General features: G+C 39.1%; 1 protein-coding gene across 1 annotated transcript in view; it reads right to left on the bottom strand.

Annotated features, from left to right (window-relative positions):
• The window catches only part of LOC134792311 (zinc finger SWIM domain-containing protein 8 homolog), a 42,617-nt gene extending 21,208 nt beyond the window's left edge, over window positions 1-21,409 (bottom strand). The window contains exons 1-17 of the mRNA XM_063763580.1: window positions 21,406-21,409; window positions 20,005-20,277; window positions 18,174-18,422; window positions 17,503-17,666; window positions 13,138-13,448; window positions 11,120-11,315; window positions 10,440-10,556; window positions 9,953-10,060; window positions 8,539-8,799; window positions 7,577-7,711; window positions 6,936-7,014; window positions 6,519-6,730; window positions 5,779-5,932; window positions 4,946-5,088; window positions 3,797-4,014; window positions 2,236-2,329; window positions 1,586-1,777 (exon numbers count right to left, since the gene is read on the bottom strand). Of these exons, the coding sequence (XP_063619650.1) occupies window positions 1,586-1,777; window positions 2,236-2,329; window positions 3,797-4,014; window positions 4,946-5,088; window positions 5,779-5,932; window positions 6,519-6,730; window positions 6,936-7,014; window positions 7,577-7,711; window positions 8,539-8,799; window positions 9,953-10,060; window positions 10,440-10,556; window positions 11,120-11,315; window positions 13,138-13,448; window positions 17,503-17,666; window positions 18,174-18,422; window positions 20,005-20,277; window positions 21,406-21,409 (2,910 nt within the window). The remainder of the gene's footprint in view (window positions 1-1,585; window positions 1,778-2,235; window positions 2,330-3,796; window positions 4,015-4,945; window positions 5,089-5,778; window positions 5,933-6,518; window positions 6,731-6,935; window positions 7,015-7,576; window positions 7,712-8,538; window positions 8,800-9,952; window positions 10,061-10,439; window positions 10,557-11,119; window positions 11,316-13,137; window positions 13,449-17,502; window positions 17,667-18,173; window positions 18,423-20,004; window positions 20,278-21,405) is intronic.
• Between the last annotated feature and the right edge of the window lie 406 nt (window positions 21,410-21,815).

Genomic DNA, 21,815 nt, shown 5'->3' with positions numbered 1-21,815 from the left:
TGTCACGCTTGGTATGACCCCCCCTTAGAGCATTTAATAACTGGAGTCGCCTTTAAGACCTTACCCCTCTGCCGAAAAACTTGCACAATTGTGCAAACTTTGTCAGTCCAACATGGCTATTTGTACGTTACCTACAAATCATGTAGAACGAAATAGCAATACATTTCACATCGTACAGAAAATGACAGCCATGACGTCTCCAGTTACTAAATGCTCTAATTGACCCCCCTACCCTGTTGCTGTGACATAACATGTGGATGAACCCTTAGTAGAAGCAAAGAGTTACTGATTGAGAGGTCTTACAAATAATCGTGGCGCCGAGTTGGACAGCCTACGATATAATAGATGGTGCTTTACGGTGCCATGTTTTATGGTATCTGAATTATCAAACGTCAACTTTTGAACAACTATAGTTCGTTTTTTTTAGCATTAGAAAGAACTTGATAGAAGGTAAGCGATCTTGACGTCTTTTAATTGAAAAACGCTTTTTAAAAATCATTAACTATTACTTTTTTTTTTATTTATTGAACAATAAGCTAATTAAAGTACATTATTATTACAAGACCCATCGTGGGCAAAACCTTGAGGAGGTTTGTATGCCGATGGGGAGTTCGAGAAAATAACCTGACAATATACATATCTATCTTATACTAATTAAGATTCTAAATATATGTAACTAAAGTCGTTAGATTGTAACAAGTGCGTCTTAATTACTTTTTTTCTACTTTTCCCGTTTACATATTTTACTCTAGTATCTTCTGGCAAATCATTTAATATTTTAGGCAATATATAATTATGTATACAATCTAATGCCATAAATGTTCTTATATTTGGGTAAACAATATTTGTTTTGGCTCTGTAAACTTCTTAGTTTTGTACATCTTATATATTCTTTTAGTTTAGTAACATGGTGATATTCTTCAGTTAGTATGGCTAGTTTACATTTATTTTGAACTGGGAGTATATTACAGTATTTGAAAAGTTGTGCGTAGTCTGTTTCGTGTTTCTTTTTTATATGCTTAGGTACAATTGTCTTCAGTAGTCTTATCTGTAGGTTATATATTTTTTCTATATATATATGAAAGCAGAAGAATATAAATGTTTGTATTAGATTCATAATTGTTACATATTTGCCGTAACTTATTTTTAAAATGTGTTTTTCTATTAAAAGACACATCAAGATTGTTTACCTTATTTCTAATGCTAAAAAACACGAACTATAGAATAACAGCATAATGTACGGGGCACATTTAAGGCCAGAGCACACTAGCTAATACATATACATAGAGTGTACGTGCGCTAAAATGTTGGAGCCGTGCACGCGTATACGTCACGCAAGCGGTGTGCCTTCTCAACCAGCTATAGTCGTGGATTTTCAGGCCCTTCGCAAAGGCACCCCTCCACTTATCGCAATCTTCCCCACAACTTTTTATTTTTATTTATTTTAAGAAAAGTAAATACACAATTACAATGCTAAGGTTTCGCCAAACTGCTTGACAGTTTGTTGGCGAAATACAGCACTCTTTACTTATAAAACTATAACTTATATCTTAGGTATTAAGGTCTAATTTGGGTATTCGCATACCTTATTCATGATCCTGGCCAGCTTGACCGAGTCGTCCTTGTAGAAAGCCAGCAGGGTTAACGCCAGTTCTCCGCGCTGGCGTCTCGTGCCCTCGCATAGTAAAGGATGTTCGGCTTCAGACACGTTCGCCTTTAGGCCGAGAGCGGCTACTGCTGCCTCGAAGCCGAGGGCTTCGTCTGAAGGTTGTCTCGCCTGTACAGAGTTAAATAATTACAATATTTACATGACTACTCATTGACAATAGTTTTTAGGGTTCCGTACCCAAAGGGTAAAACGGGACCCTATTACTAAGACTCCGCTGTCCGTCCGTCCGTCCGTCTGTCACCAGGCTGTATCTCACGAACCGTGATAGCTAGACAGTTGAAATTTTCTCAGATGATGTATATCTGTTGCCGCTATAACAACAAATACTAAAAAGTACGGAACCCTCAGTGGGCGAGTCCGACTCGCACTTGTCCGGTTTTTTTTTATTTACACCCCGATAAGATTTATAACAGATTCAAAGATTGATTAATTATTACAAACGGGCCTGAAAGAGGATGCTTTTTTACATTTTACGCCCAACAGGGGGCGCTCAAGTTTATTTACGCAACCTATACTACAAATATTAAAGTGGTGTATGTGTGTGAGAAAACGAAGTATCTACTTACTGGGTGCTTGTTTTCCTTGTCAGTCGCAGATAAAACTAAGACGTCGAACAGGAAACTTGCTAACGCGATGGGTAGCAGAGCGGGTCCTCTATTTCTGTAACAATAAACAAAAAAGTCAATCGACTGGTGGGTAGTGACCCTGCCTGTGAAGCCAATGGTTCTGGGTTCAAATCCCGGTAAGGGCATTTATTTGTGTGACGAGCACAGATATTTGTTCCTGAGTCATGGATGTTTTCTATGTATTTAAGTATTTGTATATTATATTTATCGTTGTTTGAGTAACCACACAAGCTTTCTTGAGCTTACCGTGGGACTTAGTCAATTTGTGTAAGAATGAATGTCCTTATAATATTTATATTTATACCGTTAATTATCATTACACCATATAAAACCAAGTCACCCTCCGCGTCTGTCTGTGTGTATGTATGTTCGCGATAAACTCAAAAACTACTGAACGGATTTTCATGCTGTTTTCACCTATCAAAAGATTGATTCTTGAGGAAGGTTTAGGTGTATAATTTGTTAAGGTTTTGTGTAACCCGTGCGAAGCCGGGCGGATTGCTAGTGGAGTTATAAGATAAATATATATACAATCCATTTTTGGTTTCTCAAAGTTTTAGTTAGGTTGTCAAACGCTAACATTTAACAGTCCAATAATTTCAAAAGGTATAGTGCCACACAGCGCTCCAGATGTAGTGCGTAATTATTTTTCATCGTATTTTCACGGACACGCAAGAACGTGTCTTGCTATTTCAGTCAGTCTGTACAAAAAGTACTGAAGTAGCATGACAAATACGGTTCCGTGAAAACACGATGGAAAACAATTATGCACTACATCTGTGTTTGCTTCAGCTGTCAAGGCCTACTTTATCTCAACCATAGAGAAATATAGTAAGAATAGAGTGCTCACTCCATACATCCTTTTTGGTACCAAAAAGACTATTATTTTCGCAGTCGACATCTAGCATCGAGTAGCGGAATTATCAGTACCGCTACTCGATACTAGATTTCTCTAGTGTCGTGACTCACGAAAATTGTATTGAACAACAATTTACAACTAATATTAAAAGCAGAAGTCGTTGAAAATAGAGTACCGGTTAATCCGGTTATAATATTAGCTGAAAATTGTTGAGCAGTAGACTTTGCGGTCGGTGCTACATCTATTGTCAAGTAGCAGTACTGATAATTCCGCTACTCGATGCTAGATGTCGACTACGAAAATAATAGTCGTTTTGGTACTAAAACTGAAATATGGAGTGAGCACTCTACTATCTACGTATACTATTTTGAACACTGAATAATTTTACGGTTTAGACTCACTTGTTTTTAGTCACTCGCGCGACATGTTTCGGAGAGCCTAGGTCTCCTTTCTCAAGCACTAACACGCGATACACGGCCGTCGTGAACGCTGCTCGCACTGTTAGTGCTTGAGAAAGGAGACCTAGGCTCTCCGAAACATGTCGCGCGAGTGACTAAAAACAAGTGAGTCTAAACCGTAAAATTATCCAATGTTTAGTATGTCTCACAACAGTTTAAATTCGAGTATACTATTTTATTTTACCTCAGCGTGCCGTCACGGAGTTGCTCAGCTTTCTCCCTAGCTAAGGCTAGCTGTTCAGGCCCAGTAGGGAGTTTCTTCAGCAGCGCCACTAGCTCAGTCTCCTGGTTGTTGAGTTTGACCTCTAGGGCTTTGGTGCTGGCCGGGGGTCTCGCCATTTCTAGGGCGAACAGACCCACGCGGAAAGCTAGTTCGTGGTGCTCGCTGAATTCTGCTAGGACCTGTGGGGAATACATAGTATTAGTATAAACCGGATATGATGAATTAAGCGATGCAAAATGTATTCGCCTCCCTCATAGACTCATAGGTATTAGGTCATTACCTATGAAATTGGCGTTTTGTCCGGAGAATTTTCAACGAAACACGAATTTCCATACAATTAATTTTGCGGATATTTTTTTGATGGCTAATTCAAACCAAACAAAATTTTTCCAGTAATTTTTGACACCTTTAAGGTATGTTTTCAATATCTAAATTTCTTGAAAATTGGTACCATTAGAAAAATATAAGTAATTTTAATACTCGAACCGACAGCACATGAAAAGACCTATTTTCAAGGCTTAATTCTGAACACTTAACAATAAAAAATAACAATTAATTGTATGTAAAATCGTTGTTTATTGAGTGCACTGTAGTTTTATTGTAATTGTGTATGTACTTTTGTAAAAAAAAAACTAGGATCAGACTTATATCTATGAACAAAAACGCCAATTTCATAGGTAAGGACCTAATATATCGCTAAAAGGATATCCCGATAAGTCAACCTAAGATTCCTGTATTGATTTTTGTACTTTAGTGACCCATTTAAATTACACATTAAATGTGTGTTCTTTAGTGACTAGACCGAGTGGCTGGCCGCGCACAGCCGAGGGGACGGCATGTCTATACCTTACTTATGTCTATACATTAGTGCAGGGCTTTCCAAACTGTGCGCCGTGAGGCAATACTCCTCACCATGTATTTCACCTCATATCACCTATCTATCTATTATTATCTATGTATTTACTATCTATTTCGTATCTTAGCCTAGTAAGGTTAGAGTGCCGCGATTAAATTTTAAATTTTGCAAGTGCGTCGCGGAGTGAAAAAGATTGGGAAGATAGAGGGAATGCAGGGGGCATTAGTGTAACCTAAATAAAATAGTAGACTTACGGTGCACAAGAAGGCGCATTTGGCCAAGGTGGCCGACGCGAGGCAAGACAGCCGGTGGCTGGCCGCGCACAGCCGGGGGGACGGCATGTGGCGACGCCGCGCTTTTCTCATGTCGTGGTTGTTGGTGCCCCCTGTGCTTGAACCTAGAAATTTTCATTATTTATTAGTAACCAGTATCGTATCGGCGTAGAAGTCGTTGAGGAAAACTTTACAGTAATTAAATGGCAACGGGATACAGAAGGCAAATTAGTTTAAATTACCTTTGACCATATTTTAAGTAGGTACAATTTTTTTCTGAAATAGAACTATTAGAGCTATTGTGCTTTGAGAACACATCAACTTATGATCTTCCACGTTTTTGCCAATTTAGGGGACGTACTAACCTGCACCCGCGACTTCATCCGCGTAGAAGTCCTTAAGACTTTCAACTCTCATACGAAAACTCCAGGCGTGCAGTAAGGGAAGAATGGCGCCCGCTACAGCTACTTTGTTAAGTGTGTAACGGGTTTTTTCGCTATATGTGACTAGTGCATGGAAGGTAAAGGTAAGGAAAACAATCTTAATGTATCAAAAAGTGTCCGTCAAAAAACCTTAAATAGGTGGCTCTTGATAAAAAAAATCAAATCATTGACAGCGCACTTCACTCCGTCAATAACGCCTACGTCTACTACTACTAGCTACTCTAGCGCTACTCTGGAGAGATTTGGAACTATTATTTACAGCTGCCTGCTGGACACTTTTACAACTGTTCTACCATAAGAGATATCGCTCCATTTACTCTATACTCCATGGACTAGTGTCACTAGTGTGTGTGTGTGTGGGTGTTAGTTTACCTAGTGCGGGCGGGCGCGCGAGCAGCTCCCGGGCGAGGCGCGCGCCGAGCGCGCAGGCGTCGCGCGCGTGCCCGTGCGCCTGCAGCCCCTCCGCGCGCGCGAACGACACCTCCCAGCCGCACTCCCAGCCCGGCGTCGCCCCGGCCGAGCATTGCTGGAATATAAATAACACTTATACTATGTCGGATGATACGACGAGTGAGCCGGACTTTTGCGAGTCCGTATCATGAGAGAAAGAGAGAGAAAGATCATAAGTGCTACTAATGTACTCACCACAGCAGTGCCGCTGGTACCCTCGCCGACCACAGCGCGCCTGGCGGCCGCAATATCATAGAAGTACAGGTTGCTGTCATCATCTGATACGGAATCATCGTTGGACACACGTCGCGCTGCATCGTCGGATGATACGACGAGTGAGCCGGACTCTTGCGAGTCCGTATACTCCGTATCATGAGAGAAAGAGAGAGAGAGATCATAAATGCTACTAATGTACTCACCACAGCAGTGCCGCTGGTGCCCTCGCCAGCCACAGCGCGCCTGGTGGCTGCAATATCGTAGAAATACAGGTTGCAGTCATCATCTGAGACTGAGTCATCGTTAGATACACGTCGCGCCGCGTCGTCTGATGATACGGCGGGTGAGCTGAACTCTTGCGAGTCCATATCATGAGAGAAAGAGAGAAAGAGAGAAAGAGAGAGAGAGAGAGAGAGAGAGATCATAAGTGCTACTAATGTACTCACCACAGCAGTGCCGCTGGTGCCCTCGCCGGCCACAGCGCGCCTGGCGGCCGCAGTATCATAGAAGTACAGGTTGCAGTCATCATCTGATACGGAGTCATCGTTGGACACACGTCGCGCCGCGTCGTCGGATGATACGGCGGGTGAGCTGGATTCTTGCGAGTCCGTGTCGACGCCGCTGGCTACTAGGATCTCTTCCTCATTCTCGCAGAAACCTGAGGATGAATTATCTTAAGGGTTTCTACAAGTATTGGACTTCAAAATTAATTAAAGTGAGTTAGTTCAGGTCGGTAAAAACTGATCATACGCCCTCTATTTCAGTTAAATATAAATCTAATACATCCATATCAGTATCTAAAAGCAATATTATACAAGTATATTATATTGACAATATTGACATATTATATTGAATAAATTAACCTTCAGAGGAAACGCTTGAATGGTTTCCATCACTGGGTCCCGGTTGCTCACTGCTGCCCTCACCCGACCCACAAGGTTGCTGAAAGAAAATTTCACGAGCTTCGAATAAAAATTATTCATTTCAAACATCAGCTGTTAACCAGATCTCAGATCCTACCAAAGGTCACGCAATTTTAGATTTAATAGTACCAAAGACATATGTAACTTCGTATAAGACGAATAAAGTCTTAGGAAAAAAACGTGCCTCGGAATTCAAGTAAAAGTCATTCTCGAATAGATGTCGCACACACCTTTAGCCTATCCTCGGCTAGATGGCGTGACGACACCGTTTCATATTTTACAATTTTAACACATAGATATCAGTGAATGAACATGGATCAAAATGATATAAAAATAATAAAATCATTTATCCATATATATACATTTTTTGATAACTTTATACGTTTTCATTTTGAGTTTTAGTCGTGTGTCGATAGATGGCAGTAAATTTACAGTGACTACAAAATTTACAATGACAGGACCCCTCTATACTATCTATTCTTTTTGATAGTACTAAGATGAATTGCGCGGATACACAGGGAAACTAAGTCAGTATTTTTTTGGATTACCGTTTTATTCCCGATTTCGGTGACTTTACTTACTTGCCCTGAAGGTCCTGGGATGGCCAAGTCCACATTAATTCTGGTCCGATGCACCAAAGTGCGGTGAGGGTCAGGGTTGGTGAGGCGATAGCTCAAAGACATCTCGTTGTTTAATACTGCTTTTGATGAATTCACCTGCAATTATAACGAAGTTTTTACGATACGGACAAAAGTTATTTGTGCTATTTAGGATTCATCAATCAAGTGAGGTATTTCATCAGATTGACAACTTTTGCCGAAGGCGTGGCGCGTATGACAACTACCTCGAAAACCTTTCAACTTAAAGCAAACATATCAAATATTAACTAGCCAAATATCGGCTTCTTAAATTTATCAGAAGAAATAAATAAAAATGGTTACATTTCGGCGGAATGCTCCCAGTAGTAAATAAGTTAGGAAGCATTCTATAATCGGTAAAATCGCAAATATGGCAGTATATATTATACAGGTAACTGTACATAATTTTACCTGATGCACATCAGCCTGTTTATCAGCGTGTCTGAATACTCTGAATAGACTGTGGTACAGCGGAATCAGATCCTTATCATAGTTCGTTTTTTTAGCATTAGAAAGAAGGTAAACGAATTTGACGTCTTTTTATTAAATAAAAATTAAAACCAAAATATTACTTTGCTAATCCGCGAAAAGAAATCGAGTTTCATTAATATGGATTTCCGCTAAGTAACGCCTGATTCTATTCACTATGTCTTTTTATTAAAAATCACCATTGATTCTTTTGCGTTCATAAGTAATATTAAGTAAATTTTTTAAGCTATTTTCAATATTTTTTTATAAAAAGACACGTCAAGATTGTTTACCTTCTTTCTAATGCTAAAAAAAAACGAACTATAGTGTAAGTCACTTCCGGTATCTGGTAATCCTCCCACTCTAAATAGCAGGCCTCCATAGCGGGTTAGAAGCCTGACCACTTCATTCTAAAATGTATCTAAAAGTGGACTAACCTGATGCACATCAGCCTGTTTATCAGCATGCCTGAATATAGTGAACGGACTGTGGTACAGCGGGTTCAGGTCCTTGGTGTAAGTCACTCCGGGTATCTGGTAGTCATCCCACTCCAGATAGCAGGCCTCCATAGCGGGCTGGAAGCCTGGGAACACTTCGTTTTCGGATATCCCGTTGATGTAGGGGGGATGGGAGTGGGTTCTCGTGTGGCGGGTGTGGGATGATGAGCTCCCCATGTGGTTGTTGCGGTTTTTGGCGACCTGTCATGAGAAATAGATACCGTAGATTATGTGGTATAATTGGGCAGGGACTGTGCGCTTTAGACGGGCAACTTGTGAATTAAATCGGAAACTTATTTTTCTCAAAAATGGACGGCAAAGTCGACTTTGCCGTTTAAAAAATAGGTCGCGAAGCGCGTAGTTTATGGTCAGTCAAAAATTAAAAAGTTAAAAACATTGCAGTCTCGATTTTGGGACTGCAATGTTGCATACAAATTCCATTATTTGTCGAGTTCCAAACTTTTTAAAAGTTGAAATGGCCATATCAAATGAAGGCACAGGCCCATTAAACAGCCAAACAGATGATGATTTTTTTATTAAAAAAATAAAAAGGCGGCAAAGCTAATTTTTTCAATTGTTTTTACTTTTTTATGTGAAAATATATACGTAAGAACGTTGCTTTTGTAAAATATTTCTATGATATTTATATTTTTTTGCACCATTTTTGAGAAAAGCACTATATATGACTCGGCTGGAAGGCTACTTGCTGGCTTCGGATTCAATTAAACGGACTCCCAAGGTCGTCCGTTTAAAACGAATCCTCAGCCTGCAAGTAGCTACTTCCGAGCCTCGACAATAATGTACTATAAGTTGATATTGACACTTCGCTGCAATAAACAGGGATGTAGTATATACTATTTATAGTTATGTACGTAGCTGATAGGATATATATAAGGACCATTTTACTCATGTATTCAGTGCAGTAATAAAGCATAATTTAGGTTGCTAAGCATAATTTAAGCTGAACACTCGTTTCTACTCAACTCCGAACCCTCACCTTACATGGCGACCCTGCCATATACAGTGTCGCGCGTGCGGTCAGTCACCAAGTGATATTGAGAGCTCAATTAATTACAATGTAAACATAGCTCAAGTGCACGATTAATAGAACAATTAAATAACGTAATGCTGCTTCTCACGGTTAAGTGGTTACGCTGTTGCTGATTCAAAGTTTCATCATGGGGGCTACAAAATCAATGCTATGGGGTCCCTATTAGTTGTTATCCGAATTGTTTGACTTCTTAGGTCAAACAATTCGGACATCGATGTTAGGCGTTTTTGTCGTTGAACTCTTCGACACAACCTTAAGGTAGCGGAAATTAATGCATTGATCTATTTATTTGTGGTATCTTACCTTATCTAACACTTTCATGTGCCACTGAGTGAACTGCTCGTGCAAAGTGTCGCGTTCATGGGGAGCCAGACCGGGGTTCAGGGCAGCCAGACGCCAAAGTACCACAACCTGTTAAAAAAAAGAATATTTTGCAGGAAATAATATTGAAGCATATGAGTTTGAGAGCACTGATCAACAGATTCCATTTTAGGCATTGCATTAGGTCAAAAGCATTGTCTAGTCTGTCTAATTGCGTCTCACTCTCTCGCTAAGCAAAATGTGAGACGCAAATACACATTGGACAGGTGGAATACCACCCTAAAGCATATCTTGCGAATCAAGTGACATTTCAGCCTTGGCATTGACAAGTGTTTGCCAATGCAGGACGGTTGGGATTGGTTAAGTGGCGTTGCCATCAGTTCCATCGTTGCCAAAGTTAATTCATCATTAATTCCAAGAAGTTAGTCTAAAAATGGTAAGTACTAAGTACATAAAGCATTGTTATTACCTCATCGCATAAGGACGAGCAGGCGTGCTGCGCGGCGGAGTTGCCGCTACCGCCGTGCTTGCCGCCGCCGCCCCACGCCACCAGCGCTGCTTTTGTGCTGTACCACCACACTATTATCTGAACGAACAAATAAACATTATAATCACCGTCTTATACTTGTCTTTCTGCTGGGACAGCATATGGTCAATAGTCTAGTATTAATAGTAATGAGAATATAACTGTTAAGTGAAGAAGTCTAGTGTGTGACCCTTCAGCTGGTTCAAAGTAAAGGGACAGCGCCGGGAAATGTGTTTGCTGGTCTACACTTCCTCACCGCACTTGGAGGCTAAATATCACTCTTGAACATCTCTCCCACTATGGATAACAAGTTCCACATGCCCTCTGTCTCTCGGCCTCGCAAGGGCCGAAGAAGGAACGATTCAGCCGCGATTGGCCCTTTGCGTAGGTATTTTACAAGGATTTAAGTTCTAAATGAGATTGTACGTACCTGTTCACACACCATGACCTCAGTAATGATTAATGATCTCTAGAAGTGGTAGCGTTACTGTCACTCCGTTTAAACATCTCTCGTACTATGGATTCCACATGCCCTCTGGTTTTCGGCCTCGCAAAGTCAGAGAAGAGACAATTCCACCTTTATGAATTTTACATGTTTATGTTTTAAATAGCATTTTACGTACCTGTTCACACGCCATAACCTCCTCAGTGATGATCTCCAAAAGCGGTATAGCGTTTCTGTCACTCCGTTTGAACATCTCTCGCACTATGGACAAGAGGTTCCACATGCCTTCGGGCTCTCGGCCTCGCAAGGGCCGGAGAAGGGACGACCATTCCGCCGCGGCCGGAGGCGCGCTTGTGCTTAGGTAGTTTACGTCACTGGAAGATTGGGGACATGTTAGAATAGCTAATGGTTGAAGTAAGTAGACATTGAGATGATTGTTCGTCGAGAGAAAGGAGGACAGACTACACTTGTGTTATGAATAATAAATAATTTATTGACAATTAAAATTTCCCAAGCTACAAACTTTAACACATTCATTGCCACCCAGTCAAACAAGACATCCGGGCCAGGCCACAATAATTTCGTCATATAAGTAATAAAGTAGTAGTACCACAATCCCGACTATTGGGTCGTCCGGCCTGGGAACGAAATCATAACATACCCGATAGTCGGGTTTTCGGCACTGAATGTGTTAAAAGGATTTACATAAAATAATTAATATTGATGGTAAATAATAACGAAATACTGCATTTAGATTATGTTTCAGAATATAACTTCAGTTCGGTTTCGGATTCTGACCAAAGTTAAAATATTAACTGAGATGAGACATTAGGGCTTGTGCACAAATCACGCGAGGTTCGATAGGGGGAGGGGGGTTCACGAAAAGGTCACGATAGATCACGTTGGGGGAGGGGGGGTATAAGGAAACCTCACGTGTATTTTTCTACAGTGAACGAAACTAAGAAAAAAAAACCTACCACATGAGTAGATACGTTTTCTCGGTTGCATTAAACATAAATCTTCACTCTGCACTTCGAAATAGCGAGTCTATTTAACGAAAATAGAAAAATAAACAAGATTTTCTATATACTATACTATTTATCTTAAAATTAGGTCGAATGAAAAAAATTAAAAAAAATACACGTGAGGTTGTGTGGGGGGAGAGGGGTATCCAAAAACCTCACCAAATATCAGGGAGGAGGGAGGGGGGGTCAAAAAATAGCCGAAAACACCTCGCGTGATTTGTGCACAACCCCTTACGGGATCTAAAAAAGTATTTTATTTTAATACCGCTTTTAAGCTATATTGAATGCCATTTCTTCTGTATAGGGTCAACGCCTCCGATGTATATAAAGTAGACAGGACTCAAAAGGTCAGCATGTAAATTTATTCAAAAATACTTTATTCATCTCTTTTTGTTATTCATTCATTCAGTTTCCCGTCAGTTCGAAGTCGGGTTATTCATCAGTTCCGGATAATGTCAATGGCCATATTTCTCAGAAATGCATAGGAAGGTATATTATGTGTACAATTCCCGTTATGTGAATTGCAATGTAAATATAACACGTAATTTATTTGTAACTTATGATAAAACACGCGTGTCAATGTGTCAATGTAGGTTACAGGAAGTTTAGTCATGCCTTGATTTTTAATTTAAGCATAAATCATCATCCTTAATTAAATCACTTTAGAATGTAAGTATTGTCCTGTGTTAATAAGTAGCTATACGTTAGTAAAATAATACTTTGAACCAAAATACAAAAAATATTAAAATAGCTGAGATAGAAATTCGACCTAAATTAAAAATATTACATTAGATTTTGAGACTTTGTTTTATTTTTTGAAATTAATGAATGCTGACTGATTATTTTCAACTCGCCCCTTTCGAAGTGTCTGCAAAACTTTCCGGCTAACTAATATTTGCAACTGCAAGTGCTTCTTATTGCTGTCATTCATGACATGACTCAAAACAAGCAGCTCGACGCGAAAAGTGTCGAAAGGTAGCTCCTTCTCCATTAAAAAAAAAACAGTTTTAAGGTTATGACACAAAATGATGTACTACTATTGGACATTTTTACCTTTATAAAATTTTACCTCACTCAACAGTGAAAAATAGGTACAATACAACACGCAGGTGATGGCAGTGACAGCCAGAATTAGAAAGAGAAACTAAGAATTTGTCGAAAAAAATCTTACCTAAAGACTATAGGAGCAGGAACACAGAACTTGACTAAAATCTTATTGATATTGTTGTGCAAGGTCTTCTCATCGAGGAACCACGACGTATATTCATACGCTGACGCCCCCGCGGTCGGATCCGGCGCTCCACAGGTCGTGTTAATCTGGTTCGGCTGCGCGGACAGCAGCTCGTCCAGTATACGTTGAGCCGTGGGTAGCACTTGTCGTGGTAGCTCCGATATAAGGTATTGTGCAAACTTCTGTAGCTGGTCGCGTCTGAGCCTTTGGAGGGACTCTGATACGGGCGCTCGCAGGCATACTTGTGTTGGCTAGAAGAGAAAATACAGTTTTAGTGCATGTGATTATTTGATCTTCTGGCTTCTACACGCGTTGCAATAAATGGCATGCGATTTTAGATAATCGCTGGCTAAGTATGTGCACCGACATCAATCGATCGATCAAAATGTCTCAATGTATCGCAAATCGTATGCAATTATCGGCGACGTTTGCCTGTAGTCTTAAGGGGCCCACTGATTAAGAGTCCGCGGGACGGTATCGGCCTGTCAGTTAGAACAAAATTTTGACAGTTCCGAACAACTGACAGGCCGATACCGGCCGGCGGACTGTTAATCAGTGGGCCCCTTTAAGTTTAAGGCACAGTCGAATAACGAAAAAAAAAGGGTCACGCGACTCATGCTAACGAATCTCGCGAGACATCGCGATTCGCTGTCAAACTTATGTTTTGTTGACACAGTTGAACAGTAAGAATTCTGTGACATTGACTCTGGCGCATTATTGAACATTTTATGAAATTCGTGACATCATTATTCTTATTGGCTTTTTATCAGTTGCATTTGAATGCAATGCATTTCAAATACAATTTCGCTTTTTACAATATTTTGGCAACATTACCGTTTACGAAAGTGACCAAATTGTTGCCTATATACGAGTTATTATTAAAACAAGTTGAATTGAGACTGAACCCTGACAGCAAGCAGTTTTACATTTAATTCATAAGATCGTTTATATAAGTGGTATAACCAATGATTTTACATTATATTCTATCTGGGATGAATGCCAATGCCAATAGATTAGCAGGAAGAGATTTGGCTTAAGGAATCAAGTTCCGGTGTTTAATGCGTCCGGTTATCTGACACAGCGTGGTTGCGTAATTTATAATTTTAATCTAGGCATGTGTGTTGTTTTGATGGGTTAATCCACTTCCTTGTCACTCGTTACCATGGTTACGTTCTTACGCTCTCCTGTATAACTATCACTACGGGGTCCCTTTGTTTCCCATAAAGTTTTAAGTCATAATGTATTGTTTGTCGTATTATCATTAGTCATAAAACTGAAACCGTTAACTTTTCAGGATGTTCGTAAGGTTATCCTATAGATAGGTTAGGTTTCTTTTATGGCAATCCTTAAAAGTGACGCGTTTCTGAACCAAATAAATTATGACTAACGAAAATGCGGGCAAACAATACATTATGACTTAATTTTTTTTTGGAAACAATAGAGACCCCTATCACTACACTTTATAAAACAAAGTCCCCCGCCGCGTCTGTCTGTTTGTGTGTATGTACGTTCGCGATAAACACAAAAACTACTGAACGGATTTTCATGCGGATTTAACCTATCAATAGAGTGATTATTGAGGAAGGTTTAGATATATAATTTGCTAAGGTTTTGTGTAACCCGTGCGAAGCCGGGGCGGGTCGCTAGTTACTTTTTAAACCATGGTTTTAAAGCATTATAATTCAACAAAAATGCATTTTTTTGGTAGTTACACTTTTCCATAATTGTTGTCACTTGGCTGACTGCATATAATAACAACAAGATATAGTTTATCCACCCTATTTTAAAAGCTGTATTATGTTCGTAAATAAAAGGCTATTTAAATAATTAATGGCACTCACAACGCCTTTGAGATACAGACAGATAGTTCTGATAGAAACATAATTTACAAAGTTATGCTGTTTTAAAGTATGTAGCCGCTAATGGCGCTAATCATTACAATAGTATATACGCTTTTTCGAGAGCCAAACGTAGAAATTCAAGCTGTAAATTTAAATACATTGAAGCATAGTCTTTGCATAAATGTATTTAAATTTACAGCCACTCACAAGTCACAAGACTTATAAATGTAAGTATGTACTTACACTAATCAGCGACAGTGGTCATAATTAAATTTAAAAGAGTAAGCTGTTTGTTCGTTTTGTATTTTAGTCTAACACGTTTCGTCTAGACAGTCATCTCTAATACGTGATCCTTTTAAAAATGAGTCACCAATGCCAAATTTTAAGGGGCATGCTAACATTACGACATTGAACACTTTAGAGATTATACTTTATTTATGTCGGCGGCCGATCGTAAGATCAGGCATATCGTGAAATTCCTAGGCATATCGTGAAACGTGGAAATCTTTGACCCGTTCCCTGAGTCGACGGAGCCCCGCTACGCGGGGCTCCTATTTCTGGGCAGTTTGCCCTTCGGGCATCTGAAACAACCTAACGAACCTATCCTACCTATGTATTGGTTTAATGTGACTATCGTCAAAACATTACACAGGAACATTACGATCTGCCTGATCTTACGATCGGCCTACGACATTTAAATATAACAAGTTTGACGCAACGGTTTTGTGGCCATAAGGACTCCATTGTTATTTGTTGCATAATCCCACTGATTAGCCTCAGTTTTAACTTTAAATTTAGTGTCCGTGCCTAAAATTAGGGATACCTAAGCATTTTCTACTAGAATAGTCACCTTCAGTTAATAATGTCTAGCAATCTATTAAAACTGCGCTAAGCGAGGATAGGTTAATAAAATAATTCATTTGGTTCCTAACGAACACACCCCTCGCTACGCATCCTCGCACATCTCTGGTGGAAACGCAATCTAAACTGTATAAAATGTTATTGATCTAAAAAAAAACGCGTAATATTCATCTCAACATACTTTCTAAAGCTCTATTTCTTAGACGGTGTGCCTCGCAAAATAAATAGGTATAATCATAATCACATATTTGACCGTTAGTTTTGATTGTAACAGACTTTTTGCGCGTTGAATCGGTCAAAAAAATAAGCTTCTTTAATATCATATTTCCTTTGCTATTCGTGGCATTGGCAGTTTGAATTGCTAGCGCCTAATGCCAAGGCCGCGCCGGGAAAGCCGCTACGTGACAACACTTAGAAGTTACATTGAAATATCTAATCGTATCGCGATCACGTGAAAGCGATATTGTTGCCATGCCATCGTAAAGTTGAAGTAAACAACTATGTACGAGTATTCGTCACTTTTGAAACTTTACGACAGAAAAATGAAATGCTATTTTCGAGAATTTACACTAAGCTATAGCTGTGCTATATCTAAGACAAGCGACTCGCCCCGGCTTTGCACGGGTTACACAAATCTTAACATATTATACACCTAAACCTTACTCAAGAATCACTCTATTGATAGGTGAAAACCGCATGAAAAACCGTTTAGAAGTTTTCGAGATTATCGCGAACATATTGAATTTTTTTCGTGATTTCAAAATGATCGTATTAGGACATTTAGGTCTAACTTTTTTGACGTTTAAGTACTATGTTAAAACTTTGCGTAAAACTATGATATACATAACATATTCTTGAAAATAAGTATAAGTACCTATTACATGTTCATGCTATCCCGTTTCCATTTCGCGGACATGATTGTATGGCCTTTGGTTCTTCCGCTTTCTGCAGGTCGGATTGGAAGGGCTCGCCGGCCAGCTAAACTGAGCTCTATGTTAAATAGAATACGTACCAAATGTATCCTGTAGAGGCACGCGGCGACGATATTGCGAGCACCAGTGCGCTGTGGACGAGCAAGTACAGTTGCATGACGATATCCGCTGTCTATCGAACGTCACCGCCACGCTGAACTGAGCTCTATGTTAAACAGAATACGGACCAAATGTATCCTGTAGAGGCACACGATATGCAAGCACCAGTGCGCTGTAGACGAGCAAGTGCGGTTGCATGACGATATTCGCTGTCTGTCGAATGTTACTGCCACGCTAAACTGAGCTCTATGTTAAACAGAATACGTACCAAATTTATACTGTAGAGGCACACGGCGACGATATGCGGGCACCAGTGCGCTGTGGACGAGCAAGTGCAGTTGCATGACGATATTCGCCGCCTGTTCAATATTACCGCCACGCTAAATTGAGCTCAATGTTAAACAGAATACTTACCAAATGTATCCTGTAGAGGCACACGGCGACGATATGCGAGCACCAGTGCACTAGCTGTGGACGAGCAAGTGCAGTTGAACGACGATATTCGCTGTTTCGCTGTCTGTCGAACGTCACCGCCACACTAAACTGAGCTCTATGTTAAACAGAATACGTACCAAATGTATCCTGTAGAGACACACGGCGACGATATGCGAGCACCAGTGCGCTGTGGACGAGCAAGTACAGTTGCATGACGATATTCGCTGCCTGTCGAATGTTACTGCCACGTTGAACTGAGCTCGAGGCATGTTGAACGACACTGTGGCTGATAAGTGGAAACCTGGATGGAAAAAATAAACAGTTAAGGCACACGTTTTTGCAGACTGTACTTTACATCGACTAACCATCGTGATTTGATGCCAGAGCTTAAATTTTATGAGTAAGTATGGTATATTATTGTGTCAGCCACCTACATGGCCGTATTTGCTCAAACATTAGTATTACATCTATTTCCTTAATATGGCAAACGAAAATGATGCATCCATATGCAATAACAAGCCCAAGAAACTCTTCCTGATATCTGATATTGGACAGTTGACTGTGGAAAAAGGGTCAAAGATTTGTTACAAATCCCGGCAGAAACTAGGTATCTGGTTTGATGTAACTGATAAATTTAAAAAATTTCTTATGAAAAAAAAAACCATGAGTAGGTTTATTTGATTTTTTTTTTATATCACTGGTCAAGTAAATTGATGATACTATGATAGGGACTGTGAGACCCCTTTACCCAAACTAACCAATATTAGAGACTGAAGCACTATATTCTTGCATAAAAAAAAGTACTTACCAATCTGTAGCACATCCTTAACAGCTCTATCTCTAAACAAGTGCTCGCCCCGTTGGAACTCATCCGCTGACCCATTTGCCAAACATGAATACAGTCTGATGTCATCTTCGCTGTCCGGGAAGCTCCAGAATGCGATCTGTAGCTGCAGCTGCTCCGGAACAGGTGGGTATACATGTTCCACTAGTTCGAACGGTATGTGGCAGGCGACGCACTTTGCTGCTAACTCGCTTAGACTCGACACAGTCTTTTCTGTAACAACAATGTAATTTTTGTGGTTCACTGTCTGCCACAGCGCCTCTCAAAACATTTGATGCACCGTTTACACATTCAAATTCGTTCGTACAGCATGGTGCATTCATCGCAAAAAATTTTGAACCCTTATAGTTATTTTCAAGCATCTATCTGATAATCTGCTATAAGTACATTGATATTTTCCAACAGAATTATTTTAAGTTTTTTTTTATATTATAGTATTAACCAAACTAAGTAGCAGCACATAAAACACCTACTTACCTACATGGCAAATTTCATTATATCTTAAAATTTCCCTTAGGAGAGGAAAATCTAAATCAGGCTCACAAAAACAAAGCTATAGGCACAGCTATTATAGTGAGATAATGAAGTGTTTGTTACAAGCATGTTTAGTTAAATTCTGATAAATCTATAAATACCCCATGGATGGGCCTCTATTTTAAAGATTAATTCAATTTCAAATGTACCTACACTCAGTGTATATTAGGAATTCATACTACAATAACACAAGTAGGTGAGGTACCACAATAACACTATCAATTACTTTAATACCGTATTAAATTAATGAAATAAAGTTTCAGAAAGTTAAAACTGAATAACTAAAAATAAAATGATTAAAATAAAAACAATATTATGATTATTACTATGATTATGAACTGTCCAAAACCTATCACTGTGTAAATTACCTTATCATGAGAAATCTGCACAGTACATTACACAAACTAAGGTATTTAAGCCACATACCTACAATACTTAATTGAATAAAAAGATTGATGTATCAAATGGTTATGAAATCAATACCTAAATGAAATAAATGCTGAAGGGCAAAATTGGCAAAAATAACATTTAAGACTACCATATAAATAAGTACATACATATTCAGAATATCATAACCATTACAGATTAATTAATAATATTAATTAATATAATAGTGCATAATATTGCCAATTTTAGTTAAATTAGATAACATCTTGGGTAAAAATATTCAGGTAAACATTGAGTAGACAACTTTTTGAATAGCTGGCTAAGGCAGGTATATTTGCATACTAAGAAATAAGTAAACAGTATATAACAAAATGTCTAATAATTAAGTTTCTCCTTTTAAGACTAGTTTTAAGTGACAAAACATGCAGGAAATCTCAATTATGACTATTTAAAAATGAATCAGTGAAAGTTGTGAAAGTACAGATACACATTGTATGAAACTTTCTATCAACTGAGAAAAAGTAAATTGCAATGAAATTAAAAGTAAAATTTGAAGCATACGATGTTTGAGAATGTTGAACAACAAAGAGCAGGGATTGGAAACCAAAGTATTATTATTAACTGCTCTGTCCAGTCAGAGGTAAATGACTTCACAGCACCTGTTCTTTGTATGTAGATACAAACTATGTACGTGCTTATACTACACTACTTCACTTTCGTTGAAAATAAGTTCAAAATGCATATATATCGACAAATGATGACATAAAACTAGTTTATTTCAGGGTACAAAGGCGAGTATTGTCAGAAATTAGGTAATACTGGCCTAATTTCGGCCGATCGAGACAAAGGATCAGCTGTGTGAGAGAAGCTTTACCTTGAACGGACTTTTTCGCGGAACGGTTGCCGAATGAGTTCTGTAGATTCGGCCTTCTCCATCCTCGCCAGTTATTGCACAGGCTCTCAGGCTCCGAGCTCCAACTGCACAAGGAATCACCCTCGAAACGTTCCGAGTCCTCAAAACTGAAATGGTCACCCTCTTCCCAATCGAGCAGGGGAGACCCCACGTCGACCGGGGCAGCTTGTCGTCCCCCTTTTCCATTGCTATTTGACGCCCCCGCCACTTTAAAGCGATTTATCGGCACTAATTCTCAATAAATATCGCTGGATGACTACAGCGAATTACCACAGGGGGTATCCACAGTCACTGGGCATAACTATATTCATAAGTAGTACGTGTTTATGTCACTGTATAGAAACTTTTGAGAAAGGGTAATAAGGAAATAAAATACATCACAAACATTAACTAGTCTATTCTAAAATGAAATGATCTAAATAAATCCCTATCGAGCACAATAACAAATATGGCCGAACAACGTCCCTTCCCCGTCTATCTATTTCAATAACTATCAATATAAAAAAGTATGTATAGTAAGTAGCAGATGATGTTCTCCAGGGTACCAAGACTGTACGCTAGGTGGCGTTAATATTAAAAGGTTATTAGGGTTCCGTCCAATTTGAAATGGTTCAATAACTTGCTGCTTAGGTTATTTAATATATTAATAAAACAGAGATTAAATAACAAAATAAATAAATCATAAATCTAGCCCTAAATTAGCCTGAGGCATTGTTCCCAGGACGCTGGCCGCGTTCCCCCTCAGCACAGTGAGGCTGAGTTTTTGTGCAAAAATGCGCCAGCTCGTAGGTCGCCAGACAGACATCCAGACTAGTTTGGTAGAAATTTATTTTACTAGAGTTTTGGTGTCTGACGACCAAGGACCGAGAGTTTCAATTGCAAGTGCCGCAAATACATAATTCGTTTTCAAGAATGCATATTTGCGACACTTGGTTCATATTTGAAAAAAATATGGTGTGTGTACCAAGAGTCGAACTCAATACAGGATGATTAGATTTTTTTTAAATTTTATTTTACAAGAATTTAAATGGTTAGGAGGGTCATATTTTTTTAATATATAGCTTTTAGTCTCATTAATATTTGTACAAAATTTGAAATTCGTCACTTTCATAGTTTTAGGAAAAAATAAATAAAACAGTTTTGGGGTTAATCGGGTATTTTTCACCCCCAGGGAGTAACAGAGGGGCGAAACTTTGTGCAGGGTATTACCTCTTCAAAAGGCATCGTTTGATTATAGTTTCGACCCAAAAACGCTGGGGGCAATTTTTCAAAGGCTATCCTGCCCTTTGGGCGTCGTCACTAAACTTGCTGCTTTAATGAACTTTCAATTTTAATGTTCAAATAGGAAAAACTGCTGCATACCCATATAAAGACATTTCAATTGAAAAACAGTTGCATTATTCCTGTTTTGATAAAACTCTTATTACACCAGATTGTATTGCAAACTTTTACCAAAAAGAATAGATAGTATAGAGGGGGCCTGTCATTGTAAATTTTGTAGTCACTGTAAATTTACTGCCATCTATCGACACACCACTAAAACTCAAAATGAAAACGTATAAAGTTATCAAAAAATGTATATATATGGATAAATGATTTTATTATTTTTATATCATTTTGATCCATGTTCATTCACTGATATCTATGTGTTAAAATTGTTAAATATGAAACGGTGTCGTCACGCCATCTAGCCGAGGATAGGCTAAAGGTGTGTGCGGCATCTATTCGAGAATGAGTTTTACTTGAATTCCGAGGCACGTTTTTTCCTTAGA

The sequence above is a fragment of the Cydia splendana genome, chromosome 7 (genome assembly GCF_910591565.1).
Source record: "Cydia splendana chromosome 7, ilCydSple1.2, whole genome shotgun sequence".
NCBI lineage: Eukaryota > Metazoa > Arthropoda > Insecta > Lepidoptera > Tortricidae > Cydia > Cydia splendana.
The sequence above is the reverse complement of the archived record's forward strand: the minus strand, read 5'-3'. Positions and strand labels throughout refer to the sequence as shown.